The sequence below is a fragment of the Melozone crissalis genome, unplaced genomic scaffold (assembly GCF_028551555.1).
Source record: "Melozone crissalis strain CALT ecotype California unplaced genomic scaffold, PUWL_Pcris_2 ptg000005l_1, whole genome shotgun sequence".
NCBI classification, from domain to species: domain Eukaryota; kingdom Metazoa; phylum Chordata; class Aves; order Passeriformes; family Passerellidae; genus Melozone; species Melozone crissalis.
Window position 1 is genome coordinate 61303156 of NW_026535783.1, and position 22947 is coordinate 61326102.

General features: G+C 44.7%; 2 protein-coding genes across 3 annotated transcripts; one reads left to right on the plus strand and one right to left on the minus strand.

The window, feature by feature from the left end:
- Positions 1 to 955: 955 nt before the first annotated feature.
- HMGCS1 (3-hydroxy-3-methylglutaryl-CoA synthase 1) lies at positions 956 to 12179 on the plus strand. Of its 2 annotated transcripts, none has more exons than XM_054287590.1 (10): positions 956 to 1076; positions 5405 to 5862; positions 6232 to 6357; positions 6872 to 7036; positions 7724 to 7892; positions 8007 to 8177; positions 8952 to 9058; positions 9405 to 9530; positions 9801 to 9964; positions 10362 to 12179. In XM_054287590.1, exons 2-10 carry the CDS (start codon positions 5415 to 5417, stop codon positions 10452 to 10454), a joined length of 1569 nt encoding a protein of 522 aa, XP_054143565.1. In that variant the 5' UTR covers positions 956 to 1076; positions 5405 to 5414; the 3' UTR covers positions 10455 to 12179. The 2 variants fall into 2 exon arrangements, with proteins under 2 accessions (XP_054143565.1, XP_054143555.1); XM_054287580.1 differs by lacking the exon at positions 956 to 1076 and adding an exon at positions 4185 to 4212.
- Positions 12180 to 13158: 979 nt separating this feature from the next.
- NIM1K (NIM1 serine/threonine protein kinase) lies at positions 13159 to 22809 on the minus strand. The gene is made up of 3 exons (XM_054286171.1): positions 22436 to 22809; positions 16484 to 16752; positions 13159 to 14563 (listed from the first exon to the last, which is right to left on the minus strand). The coding sequence occupies exons 1-3, from the start codon at positions 22725 to 22727 to the stop codon at positions 13814 to 13816; spliced, it is 1311 nt and encodes a 436-aa protein (XP_054142146.1). The 5' UTR covers positions 22728 to 22809; the 3' UTR covers positions 13159 to 13813.
- Between the last annotated feature and the right edge of the window lie 138 nt (positions 22810 to 22947).

The window sequence follows — 22947 nt, forward strand, 5'->3', positions numbered from 1 at the left end:
GACAGTAACCCCGTGATGTGCGGCTTGGCACATGGAGGATTTAACGAGCTCGAATTAAAATGTTACGGGAAGATCCAGGGTAGGGCAGGGCAGGGCAGGACAGGACATCCATCACATCCTGTGTGAAGCAATTCTGCTGGCAGAGCCCCGTGCGAGCCCCGGTGCTGGGGCACTCTGGGGTCGGGACGCCGGGGCCGGGACACTTGGGCGGCTGGACGGGCGGGAGCCGGGACAAGACGGGGTCGGCATGGGCCGGGGTCGGCATGGGCCGGGGTCAGGATGCGCCGGGGTCAGGATTCACTGGGGTCAGGATGCGCCGGGGTCAGGATGCGCCGGGGTCACGATGCGCCGGAGTGAGGATGCACCGGGGTCAGGATGCACTGGGATGAGGATGCACTGGGATGAGGATGCACTGGGGTGAGGATGCACTAGGGTCAGGATGCACCGGGGTCAGGAGGCACTGGGGTCAGGATGCACTGGGGTCAGGATGCACTGGGGTCAGGATGCGCGGGGGTTAGGATGCAGTGGGGTCAGGATGCGCGGGGGTCAGGATGCACTGGGGTCAGGATGCACTGGGGTCAGGATGCGCCGGGGCCGGGACCCGGGCCGGGACACTCCGGGCGGGCGGCTCGGGCCGGGACACGCGGACACTCCCGTTGCCAGGCAACCGCCTCGCGCCCGGCCCGAGCCCTTCCTACCCTCACCCGCGGTCGGCCGCGCGCCTCCATTGGCTGTCCCCGCACGGCGCACGGCTCCCATTGGGCGCCCGCCGCCCCTGCCGCGTCCCCATTGGCGCACCGCCCTCTGCCCACGCCGCGTCACTTTCTCACGCCATTCCCCCCGCCCGCTCTGCCCGCCGCTCGCCGGGCGGGGGGCGGGACCTGGTGCGGCTGTGGCTGTGATTGGTGGACGGCCCTGCCGCTCAGGCCGCGCACCGGGTGGCGGGCGGTGCAGCTGCTTAAAGGGGCCGCACGCCCGCCAGAGGCCGGTGCTGTCTTGAGTGCGTGCGGAGCGACACCGGGAGCGACAACGGGAGCTACATCGGGAACGACACCGGGAGCCATCACCTCCGACGGGTGAGCGCGGCTCGGGCCGCGGAGGCACTCGGGCCGGGGGCGAAGGGCTGCGGAGCCGCCTGGGGGAAGCACGCGAGGGGCGGCAGGGCTGGGAGGGGGAGCCGCACGCCGGGTCGGCATAGCTGGGAGCGGCTTCCTGTGGATGCAGCGCCTTCGGAGGAACGCCCGTAGAGCGGCCCCGGGGCGGTGGGGGTAATTTAAAAAAATTAAAAATTAAAAGAAAGGGGAAAAAAAAAGGATGAAAACCGCCCCAAAAAGATGTGTCAGGGTGTCCTAACTTAGGTGTCACCTCGTATCCCGCGCCAGCGGCTGTCCGGAGCATCACGGCCCGTCGGGCGATGCAGCGGGCCGTGCTCACTGCCCGGGTAACCAGGTGCGTCCCGAAGGAACTGCATCCCGCAGTGGGGGTCCCGGCCGCCGCCTCCCGCCCTGCCCGCGGTGGAGGCCCTCGGCTGTGTGAGCTGCGGTTCAGCGGCTGCTGCGGGGCTCCGCCGGGCTCTAAACCCGTCTCGGAGGCAACCGAGGACCCTTCGGTGTGTCCCTTAGCCGCCTCTCAATGTCGCGACAGCGTCGTCCTCCCAAGCCGGGAAAGGTGGACCGAGCGTGCCTCCCTGCCCGCGCCACCCCCGTGCCCAGGCAGAGGCAGCCGGGTGCTGCCCCGAGGGATGCCGCCGCCTTCTTTCCTTACGGCGTTTGCCGCAGGGTGTGGGCATCCCGGCACCCACCCGTGTTGTGATGGAGCCCCGTGCTCGGGTGTGCCGCCATCCGCGCGGGTGGGGCCGCACGGCTCCGCCCCAGTTCCGTCCCCGCGGATCTGCGCTGTTTGCCTGTATCCCGGCGCTCGGCGGTGGGCGAGCATCCCGCGGCATGCCCGTCCCGGCCCATCCCGGCGCCCGCAGCCGAGCGTCCCGCGGGGAGGTGGCCGCGGTCTGGCGGCCTCTGGTGGCGGCACGGGTGTCGTGCGCGCCAATGTCACTAGCTGGCCTCTGCGGGACGAGGCGGTGATGTCGCAGCCGGGGCCGCCACCGGCCCTGCCCCTCCCACCGGTCCTCCGGAGCCAAAGGCATCGCTTGTAGCAAACAAGGCCGGGGCTTATTTTCTGCCTTTGAGTAAAGTGTTCCGTTAGAATTAAAAACTAAGGCAGAAAATAACTCGGTCAAATTATTGACACAGTATGCTCAAATGCCTAAGAAAGACAGTAACGCCACCAGTTGTTACAAGCAAGCATGGTTCTGGTAGCAAAAGCGGAAAGAATTGGCTTGGCTTATGCTTCTCGTTCATTCCCAGCAGAATCATAAGGAGACACGAAACAAAGTGTGTTTCTAGTTTCCATAAACTGAAGCATTTTGGGTTCTTGTTATTTTAAAACAAATGATACTTCTGAGAAAGTTTTCATTTTCAGTAAAAACTCAATGATAGGATGTTGTTTGCTGTTGACAAAAGACTGTGTTTTACACTGAGTAAACAAATTTTTTTTTTCTGTAATGACTGACTGACTCGAGATGTCATGGGTCCCATTTCCTTTAGTGGTCAGAATATGCTTACAGAGCAGTGCTGCTCATGGCAGCCCAGACTGCCGCCCTGGTGGGTGTGTCTGGCGAGCTTGGTGTTTGGTGGGCCTGGGAACACAAAAGAAACACCCTCCCTTCAGTTGTGTTCTACACAAAGTTTTCTGATGAGAGAACCGCAGCAAGTAATATCACTTGAATGCCAGTTTTGGCATCTCAAAGTTCTGCAAGGAGCAAGCACAGAAAACACTTGTTTTCATCAGCTCTCATCAATAATGTAATTCCTTTTGGCATATTGATTTTCCCAACAATTCACTGCCTGGTTAAAAGCTGCTATTCTCCTACACCCATTATTTCTCAAGTCCATTACATGCTCCATGCAGGCTTCAGGGAGACCTCGCTGCACCCTTTCAGTACTTACAGTGAGCTTATTAAAAATTAGAGGGAGAGGGGCTTCTTGCAGGAATGTGTAGTGACTGGACAAGGGGGAATGGTTCCAAACTGAGAGTACATTTAGATGAGATATGGGGAGGAAATTCTTTAGGGTGAAGGTAGTGAGGCACTGGCACGGGCTGCCCAGAGGGAGCTGTGAATGCCCCGTCCCTGCAAGTGTTTAAAGCCAGGCTGGATACATTAAGCAGCCTGGTCTAGTGGAAGGTGTGCTAGCCCATGGCAGGGGGGTTGGAATGAGATGTTATCTAAGGTCCCTTCCAACTCAAGTTATTAAATGATTTAAGATTCCATGAATCTTAAATAAAGTTAGGCCTTTTGAGATTCTCTGCAGCCTCCAAGTTTAAGCTTTCTGGCCCTTGGAGCAGCAGTGAGCTCTACTCTGGGTACATGGCTCACCCTCGGTGTGGCTGCCAGACACTGATGAGCTGGAATTTCCTCTTTGATAAAATGAGGTGTTTTGTGCCAGAAAGGGAGCTGGATGCCCAAAGCCCTTTTCCCAGCTGGTACCTTGGGATCTCTCTATGGGCAGTATGTCTGCACTCATATGGGAGCCAAAAAGCGACTTCCTGCAGGGCCTGTGCAGATTTGGGATAGCGCACAGCTCTTGGAGCCAGATTTCGGACCCCAGCGCTGCTGCGTGTCCCCAAGCCGTGTGTGACTCGTTGGCGGTGCTGGGCAGGGACACTCCCCGCGGCTCCGGGCACTGCTGCACCAGCGCCCTCCCTCCCTGCCCTGGCCGATGGCCGCTCCGCAAACAGCATCAGCCCTCTGCTGTACCAGAACAAACCCAAAATACTGCCCGACAGCTCACAGGAGGCAGGAATAATTACGGGTTTGCTCAGTTTGTGGGTTGTTTGGGGGGTTTTGTTTGGTAAAGCAAGATAAGGCGACACGGCACCGCTCCACTTTGGAAACAAAAGCGATGTGCCGAGGGCTTGTCCAAAACAACAAAACAAACACAGCCAACACCACACAGGAAGCCTCTCCACAGCGGGGGTTCGGGTGCCGGCGAATTGGGGTTTATTTCCTGAAGGAGCTGTCGCCCGTGCCCGCCGGCCGAGCCGAGCGCGCGGTCCCGGCGCTGAGCGGGCGTGGCGGTTGCTACGCACGCGCACTGCCCGCGTCGCGCATGCGCCCTGCCCGCGGCAGGAGGCGGCCATGGGATTCCGCAGCGTGTAAGAGGCGGGCGCCGTGGGGAGCGCGGTGGGGCAGCTGGGGCACGGCACGGCACGGCGGCCTGAGGGGCAGCGGGGGTACGGCGGGGTGCTGGGCGCCACCTGCGGCTGAGGCGCGCTGCGAGCCCCTGTGCGCACATTCCCGCGGCTCCAGGATGGGTGTTGGATAACCTTGAGATGGTGGGGGCGGCAGCAGGGGACACAAGCAAGGCGAAATTGGTTCTTTTGCTTAAAACCGCGCAGTCCGCTGTAGGGCCATTCTTTGGCCCTCTATGCAGCTGGTCCTGGGTTCTGGAAGCTTGGAGCTGGGCACGGAAGGGACGGGTGCCCTGTCGGGATGTAAGCTGAGGAGGATGTTGCCGGGCTGTGTAATTGAGGGAGGGTTGAAGTAATGGGGTGTAGTGTGTCCTTGGGAATAGTAAATCCCCAAGTGTGGTGACAGGAAAGTTGTGGGGTTAGAATAAGGAAACTCGGCCTATCAGGGAGAACGCTGTTCATCTCAGCCCTGAAGTACTCCAGGCAGTGTGCTAGGAGTTCCAGTGTTCTGGAATGCCGGAATAGAATATGCAACAAATAGAAAAACCAAAAAGAACAACAACACCCCCGCTGAAAACAGAAACAAACAAACAAAAAAAAAAACAACCCACACAGAAATAATTCTGCCTTTTTGCAAGTGTGAACAAAACAAAGTGACGTATGTCACTTTGTTTAAAAATAAAAATTATTTTGAAGAATCCTGCCCTGTCTTAAGATGGTTATTTTCTAGTAAGGGTTTTCAACTAGCAGTGCTAATAAAAATAACCAGTGTTTCTAGCTTGGTTATATGCAAAATTGAGACTTTGCACATTAGCAGAAGTAAGATATTGAATATTAATGTCTCAAACACTTAACACTTGGTAAGTGTATGGTTTTGCTTCAGAAAGACAGCTTGGGTTTAACCTATGTCTGTTCATCTCCAGGGCTGAAATCTGTATTTTCACTTAATAAAAAAAAAACCTCTTTAAACTAATGATGTTTACAGTATGCTCATATTGAAGCTTCACCAGAGGCAAAGGCTTGCCTTTTGCAAATGACATCATAGAATACATGCAACACATCCTTTTCCTTACAATTACAGGAACTAAAAGTAGGCTCCTCTAAGTATATGTGAGTAAATCACGTGGCTTTGTGGTTTTCTTTTCTTTTCTTAAAGATCTGCCACGATGCCTGGGTCCCTTCCAGTGAATGCTGAATCCTGTTGGCCCAAAGATGTGGGAATTGTGGCACTGGAAATATATTTTCCATCCCAGTATGTTGACCAGACAGAGCTGGAGAAGTACGATGGTGTGGATGCTGGGAAGTACACCATTGGGCTGGGCCAGGCAAGGATGGGGTTCTGCTCTGACCGGGAGGATATCAATTCCCTCTGCTTGACTGTGGTCCAGAAGCTCATGGAGAGGAACAACCTTTCCTATGATTGCATTGGGAGATTAGAAGTTGGAACAGAGACCATAATTGACAAATCAAAATCTGTGAAGACCGTCCTGATGCAGCTTTTTGAAGAGTCTGGTAATACAGATGTAGAAGGAATTGACACCACCAATGCATGCTATGGAGGCACAGCTGCTCTTTTTAATGCTATTAATTGGATTGAATCCAGTTCCTGGGACGGTAAGTCACCAGTATTTTCCTGGAAAGTTACATCATCCTTACATCAGTCTGCCCCACAATGACAGTGGTCATGTTTAACCATATAAAATTCAGAGGGTAAACTTTTTCTCTTCTAAAGTCTTTTTCTTAAATTCTCTGGGTATTTGCCACGTCAGTTACAGCATGAATAATGACATAGCTACTAATGTAGAGGTCTTCTGTAAATTCAGGTGATTGCCAATTGAAATGTGGGAGAAAAATCAAAATTGAAGAGCCCTTTAATCTTGGTGTCATCTCCTCAATAACTAGAGTCTAAAAATTGCTGATGGGTGTTAAGATGTGCCAGACTCGTGGCTCCTTATCCTCATTTTCCCTGTGTGTTTTTCCCAGGACGCTACGCCCTTGTGGTGGCTGGAGACATTGCTGTGTATGCCTCTGGAAATGCCAGGCCCACTGGGGGAGCTGGTGCTGTTGCAATGCTGGTGGGCCCAAATGCACCGCTGATTTTTGAGAGAGGTGAGTCCCGTGGGAGAACGTACACTGCTCAGGTCAGATTACTGCATCTGGCCTGGAGCCTCTTCCCTGATTTTTGTGCCTTGCTGAAGCAGCAGATCAACTCTGACTAATGTCAAAAATTGCTCTTTATCTCTTCTTGTCTGGGCTAACTCAGCCGAGTCCAGTTACAGGACACAGAGAGGAACAAGTAGAGGTGCTCCTATTTGTTTGTTTCCTTGAGGATTCTCCAGTAAAATTGATAGATTAATACTAGAGCTGAACAAAACAACATTCTACTTCCAGGGCAATATGACAATTCTTTATTGCAGGTGTTTGTCATGCTCAGTCCTACTCTGCTTTACAGGCTATTGAGGACTGTGTGAAACCTTATCTTAAAAGGCCAGAAGTGCCATGAAAATCTGCTGAACAGGGGCCAAAGCTGCTTCTTTTCCCATGTGTGCCAACTGACACATCCCAATTGACTCAAAGCAGCTGAATAAACTAATTTCAACTTCTGTCGATTTCTGCCCACCAGGGTTGCGCGGAACCCACATGCAGCACGCGTATGACTTCTATAAACCAGACATGGTCTCTGAATATCCTGTGGTGGATGGCAAGCTCTCCATACAGTGCTACCTCAGTGCTTTGGACCGCTGCTACACCGTCTATCGCAACAAAATCCACGCCCAGTGGCAGAAGGGTGCGTAGCCTCTCCCGGTGGTACTGCAAGATTGGCAGATGCTTGAGGGTGTACCACGCAGGCAGTTTCAGTATCTGATCTAAAAGCTGGTCTGTGTCTCTTCATGTTTGTATGTTATGAAGTGATTGAAATATTTCTGCTGTAAGAAATTATTTAGTTCTGTTCTGGCATGGCTAATTTCCTGACAGTCTGTAAGCAGCAATCTCTACAGGCAATTGTTGGTGTAAGACATAAAGCCTTGGTTAAAAGCATACTATTACCCATCTCCATCCAGACTTTTAAGAAACTTAGGTTAATATTTAAATGTTCTGTAATTATACTGATTTTTTTTTCTTTTAATCCAATATGTTTAGTAATTCCTTTAATTATATTAAAACACATAAGTGTGAAGAGAGGCAAATTAAGTAGATTATTACGTCAAAATGCTGTTCAACATAGCTTTTTGTTCTAGAGAAAGAGCAAACATTGTTAGCTGGTGCAAAAGGTGGTAAAAAAAGAAATTTTAAACAGAAGCAGTACAGTGTGTTAAGTGCACTTGACAGGAGTGGTTAGTGTTACTTGCATGTTTGTGTCTCATTTATGCCAACCTGTTACGATGACTGGTGTCCTGCCAGCTCCCTGCTTTATTTCCATAATTGAAGTGAGTACTAAACAGAGGTTGTAACATAACACTTCTGCCACTTCCAGAGGGGACAGACAGACGTTTCACCTTGAATGACTTTGGATTCATGATCTTCCACTCTCCATACTGTAAACTGGTACAGAAATCTGTGGCTAGACTCTTGCTGAATGACTTTCTCAGTGACCAGAACCCAGAAACAGCAAATGGTGTTTTCAGTGGTCTGGAAGCCTTCAGGTGAGAATGGCTGCTGTGTCTCATTCAGATAATCTGTTATACATCCAAGGTGTGTTTTTACTTTCTGCTATTTTATTAACTGTTTCTGAACTTTTTTTTTTCTCTTTTGAATAGGGATATAAAACTTGAAGATACATACTTCGACAGAGATGTGGAGAAAGCTTTTATGAAAGCTAGTACAGAGCTCTTCAATCAGAAAACCAAAGCTTCATTACTTGTATCCAATCAGAATGGAAATATGTATACCCCTTCAGTCTACGGTTGCCTTGCCTCTCTTCTAGCCCAGTAAGCATAAAATTGGGAAAAGCTATTTATGAATAAGGTCATAAAAGGCTTTTTTCAGAAAGTCTTTTGTAAAAGCGTAATTTAGCAAACCTTTCCCTACAAGATTGCCTTAAGCAGAGAAACTAAAGTTAAAACATAATTCTATACACACATTCTGTTCAAGTGACATATAGATTGAAAATGTCCATGTCAGAAGCTGATGCAAAACAGCTGCTTACTGCCTTGCAAAGCAGGATCTTATTTGTAAGGTAGTGTCTGTTCTCAGCCCTAACTTTCCCCCTCTTCCTTCCCCTAGAAACATTCCTGAAGTGGAAAAAAAAATCTGAATGTCTTCTCTTACTATAATAAGTAAAGCCAATTAAATTACTATTTAATTTTTTTTTCAAATACAGCCTTTTACAAAATCATACTAAGTTTACATTAAACCACTCCTCCTGGGTTTTCTTTTCTTTTTATTTATTCTGACATTGTCTTCCAAGATGTGTTTATTTTTTTGGCCTTAATTTGCTTAAGAATGAAATATGTCTGCCTTCATCATATTTTGGGCATTTCTCGGGCATGTTTTTCTCTAGGCAGCTTTCAAACTCAGCACATAACAGCAGTATTTGAATTTGTGTTTTTAAAATGTAATACTATGTACATAGTATGCTAAATGTGTATTACAGACACTGTAATTTGCTGGTTGCTTTTCCAAAGCTAGATGCAGTTTCTAGTCATTTAAAACTGGAACTTTGTCTTAGTTCTGACTTTAAAAAGCTGTGGTATGATTTGCAGGTACTCCCCAGAGCAGCTTGCAGGACAGAGAATCAGCGTGTTCTCATATGGCTCTGGTTTTGCTGCTACCCTGTACTCCATCAGGGTCACACAGGATGCCACTCCTGGTGAGTGACTGGAGGTGATGTCATCTGCCTCTCTTGCTCAGCTCCCTCTTGCTGCCTTGTTGCACAACCCACTAGCATAAGGAAACCTGCAGGGCAGTGCCTTAATGACAGCAGTGCCACACTGGGAATGTCCAGCTCCAGGGAGTATTTCAGTGTCTCCTTGAACAAATAAATAATGGTCTTCAAACTCTGTTAAATGTTTTAAGTTGGTAATTGGGAATATTTTAAATGACTAATACTTGAGATTATATAATGCAAAGTACTTTGAATGGGCTTGAAATATTCACATACCAGTGTGCAGTTCTCAGTACTGACTTTACCCTACCTGGATGGTTCTATATTGCAGGTTCTGCACTGGACAAAATAACTGCCAGCCTTTCTGATCTCAAAACAAGACTTGACTCAAGAAAATGTATTGCACCTGATGTCTTTGCTGAAAACATGAAGCTCAGACAGGAAACACATCATTTGGGTAAGAACCTAATAAATACCAGTCCTTCCTAGTCCTTGAGCAAATTGCTTATCACTTAATCTGCCAAACTTTAAATTATAAGGACACAGAATGAAGGAAATGTCAAGCCCTTTCTGCTTCTAAGTAGCTTGTGTTCATTATGCCCAGCATGTCCAAAGTAAAAATGGTGGCTTGTTTTTTTCTGTCTCAGTGCATCCAGTCTGCAAAGACTGTGTTGGGTAAAACTCTTACCAGGAAACAGCTAACAATGTGTTCCTCCCTTTCTTGCAGCCAATTATATTCCGCAGTGTTCAGTCGAGGATCTCTTTGAAGGAACATGGTACCTTGTGCGTGTGGATGAAAAACACAGGAGAACTTACGCCCGACGCCCACTCATGAGTGATGGACCTCTGGAAGCAAGAGTTGGAGTTGTCCATCCAGGCATTGTTCATGAGGTGAACACTCGGCACTCTTTTAAAGTTTGATGTAAATGGTGGAACCATTTACATGTTTGTCTTAGCATGTGCATGTATGTTAAGGGGAAGTGGTTTTACGAGTTACATTGAATACTTTGTTAACACATGTAACATACAAGCCAGAAGTAAAAAGTTGAAACTGCGATTTTAAAAAGTACATTTCATCATAAAAAGAACGAAATTGCACAAGAATGAAAGAGGAACAAACTGGCTCTTCTCACATGATCTGTTTGCATGAAGCATGACCAATTTGATTGACTTAAGGCCAAGCCGTCCATTGTAGCATGAATGTTGTTTGAGAGTTGGACTAGCCATGAAGTATTAATGTCTGTGAACTAGAAAACTGTATTTAATGGTTTTTTTCCCTTCTTCTTAGCACATCCCAAGCCCTGCTAAGAAAGTGCCAAGAATCCCTGCAACAACAGAATCTGAAGGCGTTACTGTCGCCATTTCCAATGGGGAGCATTAAGATACCTCTGTGAGGTGGGGAAAGAAACGAGGTGTGAGGGCAGGGTGAGAGAGAGAGAAAAAGGATTGCAGTAGCACTGAAGTTTCAGTGTACACTAGTACTTAATTGGAGCATGACAAAACTCTTTAGGCTCCTTGAAAAAAATCATCATAATATGGTGTGCTGATTTTATAATATTTTCAGAACACTAAAATCAGGAGTATATTGGAGATAGAAGGACTTGCCAGGTGCTGTGGGGATTCCTTAACATGTCTGAACTTTTTTAATTGCTGAAAAGTAGCTGTAGTCTATTACAAAGTCTTCGTACACAGAAAGGAAAAAAAAGAAAAGGAATCTTCTGCCTGCTCTTCCATGTAAAATGACTTGAAACCTACACTGTTAACTTCTACTAGTACTCAACTGCGTGCAAAATAGTCCAAGCTTTTAATGTTAGGGTTCTCAGTGCCTTGACAATAAGCAGTCAACCTTCTGAATACTGCAATTCTCTTTCACTTTATCACCTTCCCTTTCATCTCCTAGTCTGTCTCCCATCACCCCATTGCTTTGGGACAGGGACAGAATCAAGAACATTCATTGCTGGATATAGAGCCTCTCTTCCCTGTCAAAGTGACTGGATCAAGAATGGCTAGGCTGACAAGTGGTTTTCTTAGAAGAAACTCTGTGATTCACTGTGTTAGTTACTATGTAATTCCTCCTAACATCTTATGTGATTTATACCTGCATTTTAAATCACAGGAGACTGGGAGGAAAGATGAAGAAGAAGGGAGGTAGTAAATTTTTTATTCTAAAGAAAGGGGATAATTGATTTGACATCATAATAGATGGTTTAGTAGAATATCCAAGACAGCAAAATTTTCAAATAAAATTTAGAGCTATTGTGGCGCTGTTTTAATTGGCAAACAAAGGAGAGAGTGATGTTTATCATTTGTCTGGAACTCTAGCCTACTAGTTGTCTTTATATAATACTTTCCAAAAGACTCTTTGTAGCTTTGAATCTGGCTTTTTACTTTGAGGTCCTTCTCACTATTGGTAATACTGTATGAGTGGAGTCCTTTATTTTTTTCCCCCCTTCCCCAGCGTGCAAGCTAAAGCTATTAGCTTTATTATTTTGCAAGCAGTAGATAGATTTACAGTGGTTATGGGGAGTCCATTCTGGTAGATTTTTAAAGCCCAGATTGGAAATGAACTATGATATGAGCCTTTTAAGCTTGTAATATATATATATATATATATATATACATACATATGTATATATATATATTTAAGTTGAGCTAATGTACAGAATGAAGTTTCATTGAATTTATTTCTTTGCTAATTCGACAAAACTACATTATCTAATATAAAGTAGCAAAAACTTATTTCTGTTAATTACATTTTTTTGTGTGTGTGTAATGAAGTGTGTGTATTACCTGTCACTCACTAGAATTTGATAACTTGCTGTATTTGTACAGTCAAGCCTTGGTAAAATAGTTGTTTATTATAAATTGATGAATACTAATCTGTTTGTTCTGCTGAAAATGATGGAGCAATGCATGATGATGGTGTTTGCAAGTATTTTGGTTTAGGTTGCCCTCATGGAACTTAACCTTGGCACCTGTAATACAAACTGTCATGGAACAAAGTCCATTGCTGGCAGTGGACAAGCCAAGAAGTGAGCTACTGGCACAGGCCTCACAGGTCTGTGAGGCTGATCCTTTATTAAAATAAAGTTTGAGATATTTGAAACCTCTTGGAGTAGTGTTGACTTACTGGTTTTTTAGGATGGATTTCGTTTTCTTTAACAGGAAAGAGGAACCTGGCTCTGGTAAAAACCCAGAGTTGTGGGGTCACAACGTGTGTGGACATTTTGCGTCTTTCTTCTTAGTAATTCCATTACAGAAGTGGAAAAAAGAATTGCTTAGGCTGGTGTAAAACAATCTTATCAGGACCATGTTTCAAGATAATTTAAAATGCTTTTATATGGAAACTGTTTATAGTGGAGGAATTAATACCCATTTTATGAAGTTGAATTAATTACTGATTTATAAAAATTGATATTATTTACCCTCAAATTCTAAATTCTGTGAAGGAGGCTTGGTTCTTGCTTTGTACACACCTGGGCCTCACTGAGTTGTTTTCCCATGCGTGGCCTTTCAGATTCATTCCACTGTTCATTTATATGAATTATTCCCTCTAAAGTGAAATTGTTGTCTCATCAGTGTGGTAACAGATAAGGCACCCTGCCTTTAAATGTGACAGCACCAGCTGTACCTGTGTACATCTTGTGTAGAGTATCTTTCCTTAGCTAAACTCAGAGGTTCTGTCTCTTAGCTTAGGCATGTCAGCTGTCCCTGTTCAGAGAACAGCTGCCACACTTGTCCTTTGCACTGGAGTTGATGCTGTTGAAGAACTAAGCATAGAATAAATGACTAAAGCTGAAAATCAGAGCATCTGCATTTTGGTGATGCTCAGAACAACTGGAGTTGTCAGACTGTCCAGCTTTTAACTTGCAGTGATCAAGTGCCACAGTCAGCTTTGTGCAAGCTTTGGCTGCGAAAGCAGGATGGCAGGAGTGAGGACAAGCCTGTAATGCTCAGTGAATATAAGCAGATTTTGCTGCTGCTTGCATTCAGCTACTGGTAACTAGGGCTAAGGCAAGAACTTAAAACTACATGGGTTTTGGAGTATGCTTAAATCTTTATTGGAATGCAGGTGGAGTCCAAGCAGTTCCAGAGTGGCAGAATCATGCAAGCAGTGGAAGGTGTCAGAAGGGTAACTGATGGTAGCCCAACCAGTCAGGCACCCACACAGACAGGGTTAAAGTACTGAATCCTGATTTGTCTTCTGGAATCGTGACAAGTTGGGAACTCAGCCAACAACAGCTTTGATATTTCTTGAAAGGAAATAAAATGCTTTTTAAAAATTAACTTGTTAAATTTGATGAGGAAGTTCAAAAGAATTTGCAATTGATTAGATTAGTCTGGTCTCTGCTTAAATTTAGTTTCTGCAACTGTCCCAGTTTGCAGTGGTGAAGTTGTATTGAGCTTAGGTACAGCTTTCAGAAGTTAGCAGTTAGGTGCCTGTGCAGAGAATCTCCCAAGTGGGTTAAGTGCTGTAGCATGGTGTTTATTAAAAGATCCCCTCCACTCATGATCTTTTCAGTCACTGGGTTCTTGCACTGGCTATACCAAGTATATGGAGAAAGAGTCAAACAAATGCACAAGAGCTCTGTTTTTGAGTGCTTCACTGTTAATTGACAAATGCAAAGAAAATGAGGCATTTTTAGTTTATTCAAAAATTACAAAAGAACACTAAAGCTTAAGGATAAGTGAATAATCCCCTTTGTCAAATGTGCTGAGCATAAAGCCTGCAGTGCAATTTTATAAAATAGAACACAGCTTGGATGTGTGCTTAAAGCCACTGTAAGGAGTGATTCCGTTCCTTGAGTTGTCTTCTTTTGGATCTGGCTGGGACATGATAGGAACAGATTCAAGTGCCCTTTTCTTCTGTACTCTGTGCAACACGATTCTGTAGACTCCCGTTATGGAGCTGCGCGCGTCTCTTCCCCGGTTGTTCTGAATGTGCTCTTCTGTGATTCCGAGGTCTTCCAGAATATTTTTCACTTCAATTTCTTCTTCTTTTAGTGTACTGATGTCTGATAAATATTTTGGATCCAGTTTAAATGTCTGTAAAGGTTTGGGGAACTGTATTCCTTGCATCCATTCACTGTTCATAATCAGTTTGACAGAGTATCTCTTGGTTGGTACTGGCTGAAGGACTCCTTTTATCAGTTTCTGGCAGTTTTCTGAGAGGCAGGGAGGCAAAGTGTATGTCCCTTCAAGAATGCACTTTTTCAGTTTGCCTACTGTATCTGCCCGGAATGGCATGCTGCCTGTCATCATGAAGTATAAGAGGATTCCCAATGCCCAGATGTCTACATAGATGCCAATATAGTTTTCATCTCGGAAGAGTTCAGGAGCAGCATAAGGAGGAGAGCCACAGAAAGTTTTTAAAGTTTCATCTCTTTTACTTATTGTGCTGAATCCAAAATCTCCCACCTTAACACAGGTGTTACTGGCATAGAAGACATTTTCTGCTTTCAGGTCTCGGTGAATGATATTGTTGTCATGCTGTGGAAGAAGAGGAAAAGTTGGTATTGGTTTGTTCCCAGGAAAGTTCTCAATAGCTACCTCTAATTCATTTATTAGCCTGAAGGAGAAAGCGAGTTATCTTGGGCAAATTCTGAAACTGGTATTGCAATTATTAAAATTAAAATTTTGACTCAAATTTAACAATTCTCCAAGGATAGAAAACCAGTTGAGTAGGGAGAGGAGAAGGATGCTGGGATTTTTAAACACAGCACTCTCAATGTGTTAACTAATAGCAACTATTTTCACGAATGTGTGAGTGCAGTGTGACTAATCCTGCAAGACTAGACAGATTCATGTGCAAAATCTGTATTTTTTTAGGGTTCATGGCACTTGTTTTTGCAGTTACTACATGCAACTTACAGATTTAAACATTTAGTTCACTGATTGAACATTGTCACAGATAAAATAAGAAATCTGCTGTCATTACATTCTGTGATCTAATGTCCTATGAGGAACTGGTGGTGGTAGGAGAAAAGGACCACAGAGCTGGGCTTCAGAGTACTTCATGTTCCTGGACAGCCAAGTTTAGTAGGGTTCTAGTTTTAGAAATCTATAATACATACACTGTAATTTCTACTTTTTTCCCATTGGAAATGCCAGTACTCAAAATGAATTTGCTCTGCTTAGTGATAACATACCTGCTTTGGTTAAGTAAGAGTTTAGCTTCATCTCTGAAATAACTAGAAGGAATGAATGAGCACTCTCTGCCTTATCCTTTGGAGTAACATCATACAGTATCTGGAGGCAATAAAGAAACTCTTTGGCATCCTATTTCAACTTTCATCAGTAACTGCCAGGGATCCTCTGTCCTTGTGGACTGGCAGCAAGGAGAAAGGATTTATGTAGCCTGGATGTGATGGCTTAGCAAAAGTGAAATGTGCAGAAGTTTCTGTGTACAAATGAAGAGGTTGGCCAGCTTGATAGTCTATGTTTAATTCTAATAAATAAATGTGGTGTAATTTTGAAATGCAAATTCAATTCCTATAGCTGCAGGGTGCCTGTCCTTTGGATAAAACGTTGAAGCTAATCCACCACTTAAAGCACATACAGTAATTTCGTCAAAATAAATAAGAAATGCATGCTGTTTATGTAAGCCAGGAGTAGCGTGCGATGCAATCCCCAGACGTCTGACCTGGGATCACCCTTGTTTCTGACTTCGCCAGAAGCTGTTATGTGGCAAGGAGGACAGGAGCCACCGGAGGGCACCCTGAGCCAGTTTTAACGAATGCTGCTTCTCAGACTTGTAGGACAGTTCTCCGTGTTTTTATTTATTTGAAGTAGCTGTAATTACTCTGCAAGATTTAGAGATGTACCGGAGTACTTAATTGCTCCTTTTCTGCCTTGACAAGATGCTTTCGGTTCTACACAAACAGCATCATCTTCAATGTATATATTGAAGACTCGGCAAGAAGTGATTCGTTGGACGTTAACCTCACAGACTTGCATCGAAGTGAGGAGTAGGAATTGACTGTGTTTAAGTGACAGATTCACACATTCATTAATGAGCAAGTCGGATGTTTGCAACACCTAACCAGCCTCTCTGGAAGCGGAAGAGCGACTGATCCTTTGTTTTGAAATAGGGAGGGAAGAAACGAAGCTTTGTTCACTGATGCCCACAGCACATTAAAGCAAACAGAACACTTGTGCTAGAAGGGTGATTCCACCCACCAGGTGTTCCCAGTCTCCTCCCAAAAGCTGCCAACAGAGAGGCAGTAACTTGAGGTGGATATGAAAACTCTCAGATACCTTTAACAGCTCTTCTATAGCTGTTAGCTGTTTTGCTTTTTAATAATGTGGGCCTGAAATTTCGGGTAAATCTACTGTTGAAATTCAAAAGAAATATCCACAAAATGAGCTCAGAGTAGAGAGAGGCAGCATGCCTGTGTAAGAGCAACTTACCATGTGCTTCACGGCAGACACAATCTGGGAGAAGATTATTTTACACTCTGTTTCTAGCAGCTTTCCTTCTGTACTGATTTTAGTGAAGAGCTCCCCACCTCCTGCATACTCCATCACCAGGTGCAGTTTTGAGAGTGTCTCCACCACTTCATACAGCCTGATGATATTTGGGTGGTGCAGCTTTTCCATGCTGGATATCTCACGAGACAGCAAACGTTGAGTCTTCCGGTCTAGCTTTGTCTTGTCCAAAATCTTAATTGCAACTTTCTCTGAGAAGAAAAACATTTTTCCATGTTGTTAATGTAACAGGTACAAAATGGTGATACCATTGACATACAATGATGCTTGGTTGTAGAAATGCAATAAAATTTCACCTCATCAGTATAAACTAAGCTGCAGGGGCCTACTAAGCCCTGCAGTCTCTCACACAAGCCCTGCCCCTTTCTGTCTACAACAACCTACACAGTGCTGGGGTAACTGAAGGCTGGTAGAGTACTCCAAGGGCTGATCAAATCATCTGCTGCCTTGATGTGCGTTGCTGTGACAGGCTTATATATGTCTGAAGGTACAGCATCTGCTTTTGGTGTTCACTGCTGGTAGAGAGTCTGTGCTTTTGTTGCTAGCTCAGAGCTCCTCACATGAGCCAGGTACTTGGAGACTAATGGAGGTGTGAAATCTGTGTGCTCCGTTTCCAACCAGGCAGAAAAACTTGTGGGGAATTTAGAGGCTTTGGCTATTTATTCTGAGCAGTGAAGTCAAGTAAGTCACAGGGATCCTGTAAGACAGCAAATCTAGCTGGCACATACTGCTCTGGTAATGCAAAGCTGCTGTTAAATACTACATGTTTCTGAAAGCCTACACAGAGAAGCCAAAGCAAAACACATATATATATATATCTGCAGCTGCATCACATCAGGGTAGCTCAGAGCAATATGAATAGTTAAAACACAGTTGCCCTTATGTTCCTGTTTTAGTCTGTAGGTTACAGCTTTTGTCTTTACTCTTCTGAACACAGCCAGTATTTGAAGGGTTTGTCTGGTTAAAACAGGTTTATGGTGGCTTTGTATAGCTTGTCAGGACAGCAAAATTAAAATGGATCATAGCAATAAAAACAACTATTTTTTCCCAGGAAGAAGGGATTCTTGGTTGTTCAGTTTTGGCTTTTTTTTCCCCTCAAGACTATCTCAGTCAAACAATCACACATTTCTTAATAATTTATCACTTTTAATAAATCTTTCAGAAAAAAACTTCACCTTGGTCTCTAGTAAATGGGAATAAATTAGGAAAAATGGTATTGTTCACTTGTTGCTGTAAGAAAAGAGAGAGAAGGCTATTGCATTTTTACACATATTCAGGTATAAAACCATTCAAGTTTTTACCGAATAGTATCAGGTTTTAACTCAAGTTTAGTATTTCAACATATATAAAGGAATGTTAAGGATACTTATGCATGTGTCTGTACAGATCAAGAAAACTCCATATTTGGTATATTTACATTTTTTAGTGTGATACATAAATCAATTGATCTCCCTACTGAAGTGCAGTAGATGCTTGAAGCACATGTGATTCTTGTGGTGGAAGGTGCTGAATTATCCCTTGATGTGCCTGTTTTTAGGAGTCTGTGCTGAATTCAGGGCAGTTATCCTGGTCACACTGCTTCTCTCGGAGCTGAGGCAGAGCCCCTCAGAGAAGCAGCTACCTCCTGTGTGGAGCTGGGTGAACCAGGAGGAAATGCAGCTACTGACAGTGACTGCTGACCTAGTGAAAGCACATAGATCTCCCAAACCCAGAGGAAGGAGCATCAGCTTGCAGTAGGTTATGTTTGCACAACTAAATGCTTACAACATTTACAGTCTTAACCATCCACAGTGGAGACATTTGGGCTTTTAAAATAAAATCTTCTAGGTTCATTTTTCCCCCTGTCTTTTTGCTCTACTTTTCCTCCTGGTAAGTCTTCCTGCTACATTTTAAAAGGAAAGAGGAGAGGAAAAAAAGATTTTGAATTGAAGAGCTTGATCCTACTGCAACACCACCATAAATCAGGACAAACTCCTTTAAATCTATATCGTTACAGCTGCAAATGCATTCCATGCAAAGAAACCTGACACCTTCCTTTTATTCTCTAAACTCTTCCTTTCGGCTTTCAAAGAATGCTTGTTTACAAATCCTCTATTATTCTTGCTTAGCAGCTGTGCTGAACAGGACATTTTTAGCAGGCAGCTTATTTACCAAAATAATTACAAAAAGAGTTGGAAGAGATTTTGATTGACTATATGCAGTGTATGAGGTTTGAAAAGTGCTAGACAAAATCTTAGTAATAAAAACTAGGAAAAAGTTGGGAAATACCAATTTCAGGAAGAAATAGTGTATGATGTGATGGCAGAAGGAAAAAATATACAAACAAAACCAAGTTAAAATTGCTTTAAAAAAAAGGCAAACCGGGTGCCTGGACATTCCTGCTTTTGCAATTTGTGTCACATTAGACAGACTTCTTACTAGCTATAAATTTTGTATGCCCGTAATTGCTTCCATTCAGCTGTGATATCACACTTCCTTTGTCAGATGGAAGGCATGTAAAATAAAAGTTATACAGGGCTTAGGAATTTAACGGTCCTTAGCAAGAAACGCCATGAATTTCTGGAGCAAATCTCTGCCAAAATTCAGGTTAATATAGTGGGCAAAGCCCCTGAATAACACAACATATACAGAAACATAAATCAGAAAAGACCTCTAAGATCATGAAGTCCAACCTGTCAGGCCCACCACTAAACATTGTCCCTAAATGGCACATCTACATGTCTTTTAAGTATCGACAGGGATTCATTCCAAGGCCTGATCACCCCTGTGGTACAGAAATTTTTCCTAATGTCCAATCGAAACATCAACCTTTCCTGGTTCAACAAGGTACAACTGGAATAGCTGAGAATAGGGAGTGGTGCTGAATGGCGTTATATCCATCTGGGGCTAGTCACTATTAGAGTTCCACAGGGCTCAGTACTGGGGACAGCCCTGATTAATGTCACTCAGTTTGCAGGTGAGTGACACCTCTCCTGGTACAATTTGAGGCCATTTCCTCTTACTCTGTCCCTTGTTACGTGGGAGAGAAGAGGCCAACCCCCACCTGGCCACAGCCTCCTGTCAGGCAGCTGTAGAGAGCGATACGGTCCCCCCGAGCCTCCTTTTCCTCAGGACAAGCACCCCCAGCTCCCTCAGCTGCTCCTCACAGCACTTGTGCCCCAGACCCTGCCCCAGCTCCATTGCCCTTCTCTGGACTCTCTCCAGCCCCTCAGGGCCTTTCCTGCAGTGAGGGCCCAGCCCTGGACACAGCACTGGAGGTGTGGCCTCAGCAGGGCCCAGCACAGGGGGACAATCCCTGCCCTGGCCCTGCTGGCCACAGCATTGCTGATCCAGGCCAGGATGCCATTGGCCTTCTTGGCCACCTGGGCACAGCCTGGCTCATGTTCAGCTGCTGTCACCAGCACCCCCAGGTCCTTTCCAGCCACTCTGCCCCAGCCTGTGGAGCTGCCTGGGGCTGTTGTGACCCAAGGGCAGGACCTGGCACTGGGCCTTGTTGAACCTCACACCACTGGCCTCAGCCATGACCCAGCCTGCCCAGATCCCTCTGCAGAGCCTCCCTGCCCTCCAGCAGAACAACACTCCCACCTGATGTGCTGTCACCTGCAAACTGAGTGACATTAATCAGGGCTGTCCCCAGTACTGAGCCTTGTGGAACTCTGCTGGTGACTAGCTCCAGATGGATAGCTCCATTCAGCACCCTCCCTATTTCCAGCTAGCCAGACAGCTTTTTATCCAGTGAAGAGTGCACCTGTCCAAGCCATGGGACATGGCATCCACATCACAGCCCTAAAGATTTTTTCTGTGTTTTCTAAACAACCAAGACAGCCCTTGTGAGGGAAACAAGGCTCACCATCCAGTATGATCCTGAAGTTTTTTCATCTCTCTCTCTCTCTAGAAATCATGTGTCCTGCTACAACAGATCACAAAGGCAAGAGAAAAACATATGTAATTTTTACAAAGGCTCATCTTTGTAAAAAACCAAAACTGTTTCCTCTTTTGATATAGGATGATACAGGAGAGAGACCATATTAAAACTGGCAGTAACTGAAGAGCTGAACAGCCCTCGGACACATACACCACCTTCTTCTACAGAGACCAGACCAGCATTAATGATGAAGCCTTTTATTTATATAACCAGATTTAAAAAAAAAAAAAAAAAAAAAAAAGACTAGCGCTCATTAATACTGCACAGAAACATAATTTCACACAGATAAACTCATAGGCAGAATGAGTCAGAAAACATTTATCTTTCATTCTTCTTTCCTCATGAGAGTTGCAAACTTAACATCAATAATCAGCTTCCTTTCTCCCTTTTAACCAAAAAGTTATAGACAAACAAAAGAAAAATAATTTGAGAGATTTCTGTTGAAAAATAACCTCTTCCAGAAAAAGAAAAAGTACAGTTTTGGTTTTGGTATTTAGCTTACTGTATTCACTGAAGTTCAAAAATTTTCAACCAGCTCTGTTTAGATACTAAAGGAACCTGTTTCATAAGTAAGTTCAGCAAAGGGTTAATCCAGATCAAATTTCTAACTGCCTTTCATTAGCATTCCTTATGTTCCCAGTACAGGAGCAGCATTTTTCCCAACAGTAAGTACAAAACAGTTACCTCGGGAAGAAAAAGAAATATCACAGAAGAGGAAACAATTTGTGAACCAAGTAGAAAAGAGATGCTTTTCTGAAACAAGAATAACCAAAAACTCAAAACCCAGTTAAAGCAACCCTTGGGTGTTGACAGGCTTCAATGTGAAAAATTAAGTACCATCGGTTCTCCACTTAGATTCCCAGTGTAACAACCACTGCCCCCAAGGGATAATTGTGACCTTTCACCCCTCTCAGATCTGGGCTGAAAAAAAATAACAATAGATAACACAGTTTTGGGGCATATCTCATTCTCTCACCTGTAAGACGATGAAGGGAAGGAGAGTCAATCAAACTGAAAAGCAAAGACTCTTAGAAGAAAAGCAAGATAGTAGTGTACAAAGATACAGAGAAAACTAGCCACTCTGACAGAAAACAACAATTTCTATTATTGTCAGACAAAGGCAGAAGATGTAACAGGACAGCTGATGACAAGTTCTTAGTTATACCTATGACTGAAGTGTCCACTGCAGTTACCTAGCCCTTCCAGTCCTTCCTAGAAGCAGTAGATAGTAGATTTTGTTTTAGACAGCAGCTAAAACAATAAAACTAACTGACAATTCAACACAAACACCAGTTTGGTGATACCAGAGCTTGTTCCCCTGCACCTGTTCCTCCCACACCTATAGCTAGTTTCTCTCACACCTATAGCTCCCATCCTAGCTTTTTACAGTAAAGAGACATCAGCAAATGAGTCAGTTAAGTGGGCATTTCTCACCAAAATTACCATGGCCAAATAAAATATTTTGTCCATACTAGTAAAATTTGTGATGAAACAAAGGAAGCCTTGCTGCCTCTGGCTGCAGGCAGGAGCATACCTAACCTGCTATCCTGGGCATTCATCACCTGCATCCCGGCAGGCCAGGAGCTGGGGCAAGGAAGAGGGTGGATGGACAGGGAAGGTTACAGCAGGGGAGGCCCAATACCACACTTCAAAGTGTGGAGTGTCTGAGCCACAGGATGTGTTAACTCCATGAAGTGCAGTGACGAACTACACCTGTAACAGCTGCCATGTAGAGAAAACCTTTCTAGTTTCTTTAAAGCAGAATCCAGCCCTGAGGATTTATGTGTGACCCTGTCTATAGATTAACTCAAAAATGTTAAAAACACACACACATACACACACAGACACACACACACACAAACTCTATATGTGTATTTAAGGTTCATAGAGCCTCTTTCTTCCCATAGGAAGCCATTTATATAGGTCACTCAGCATGCAATGGCGCCTACCTTTGGTTAGGGAATGAATTCCAAGCTTCACTTGTGAGAAATTCCCACTTCCTATTTCTCCTCTGACTCGATAGAAGGCAATTCTCTTTCCCAGTGTTAATTCTTTCACCACCTTTTCATTATGAGACATATCCTGCATCAGTTTCTCAAATGGGGTCAGCCTGTGCTGTTTGCCCTCTTCATCTCCTTCGTGGCACTCTGGGCGCCCATCATCGTCTCTGCTGTCCTCGTGATGCCACCTGGAACAGCGGTATTTTCCAAGACTTCCTTCATTCACATATCCTGTTGTCATAGTCTACAGGGTGATCACTTCCCCATTTAACAAGATGTCCTGAGAAGTTTAAATGAAATAATTCTATATGAATATGCAAGCCCTGCACATTATGGACACTGCGGCAAATGCAGCAAAAAAAAAAAAAAAATAAAATAGCAGCTTACAGAAAGTCCAAAGATTAGTTTGGAAATTTGTTCAAAAACAAATCTGGCACATCTACATATTGCATGTCCTGTTC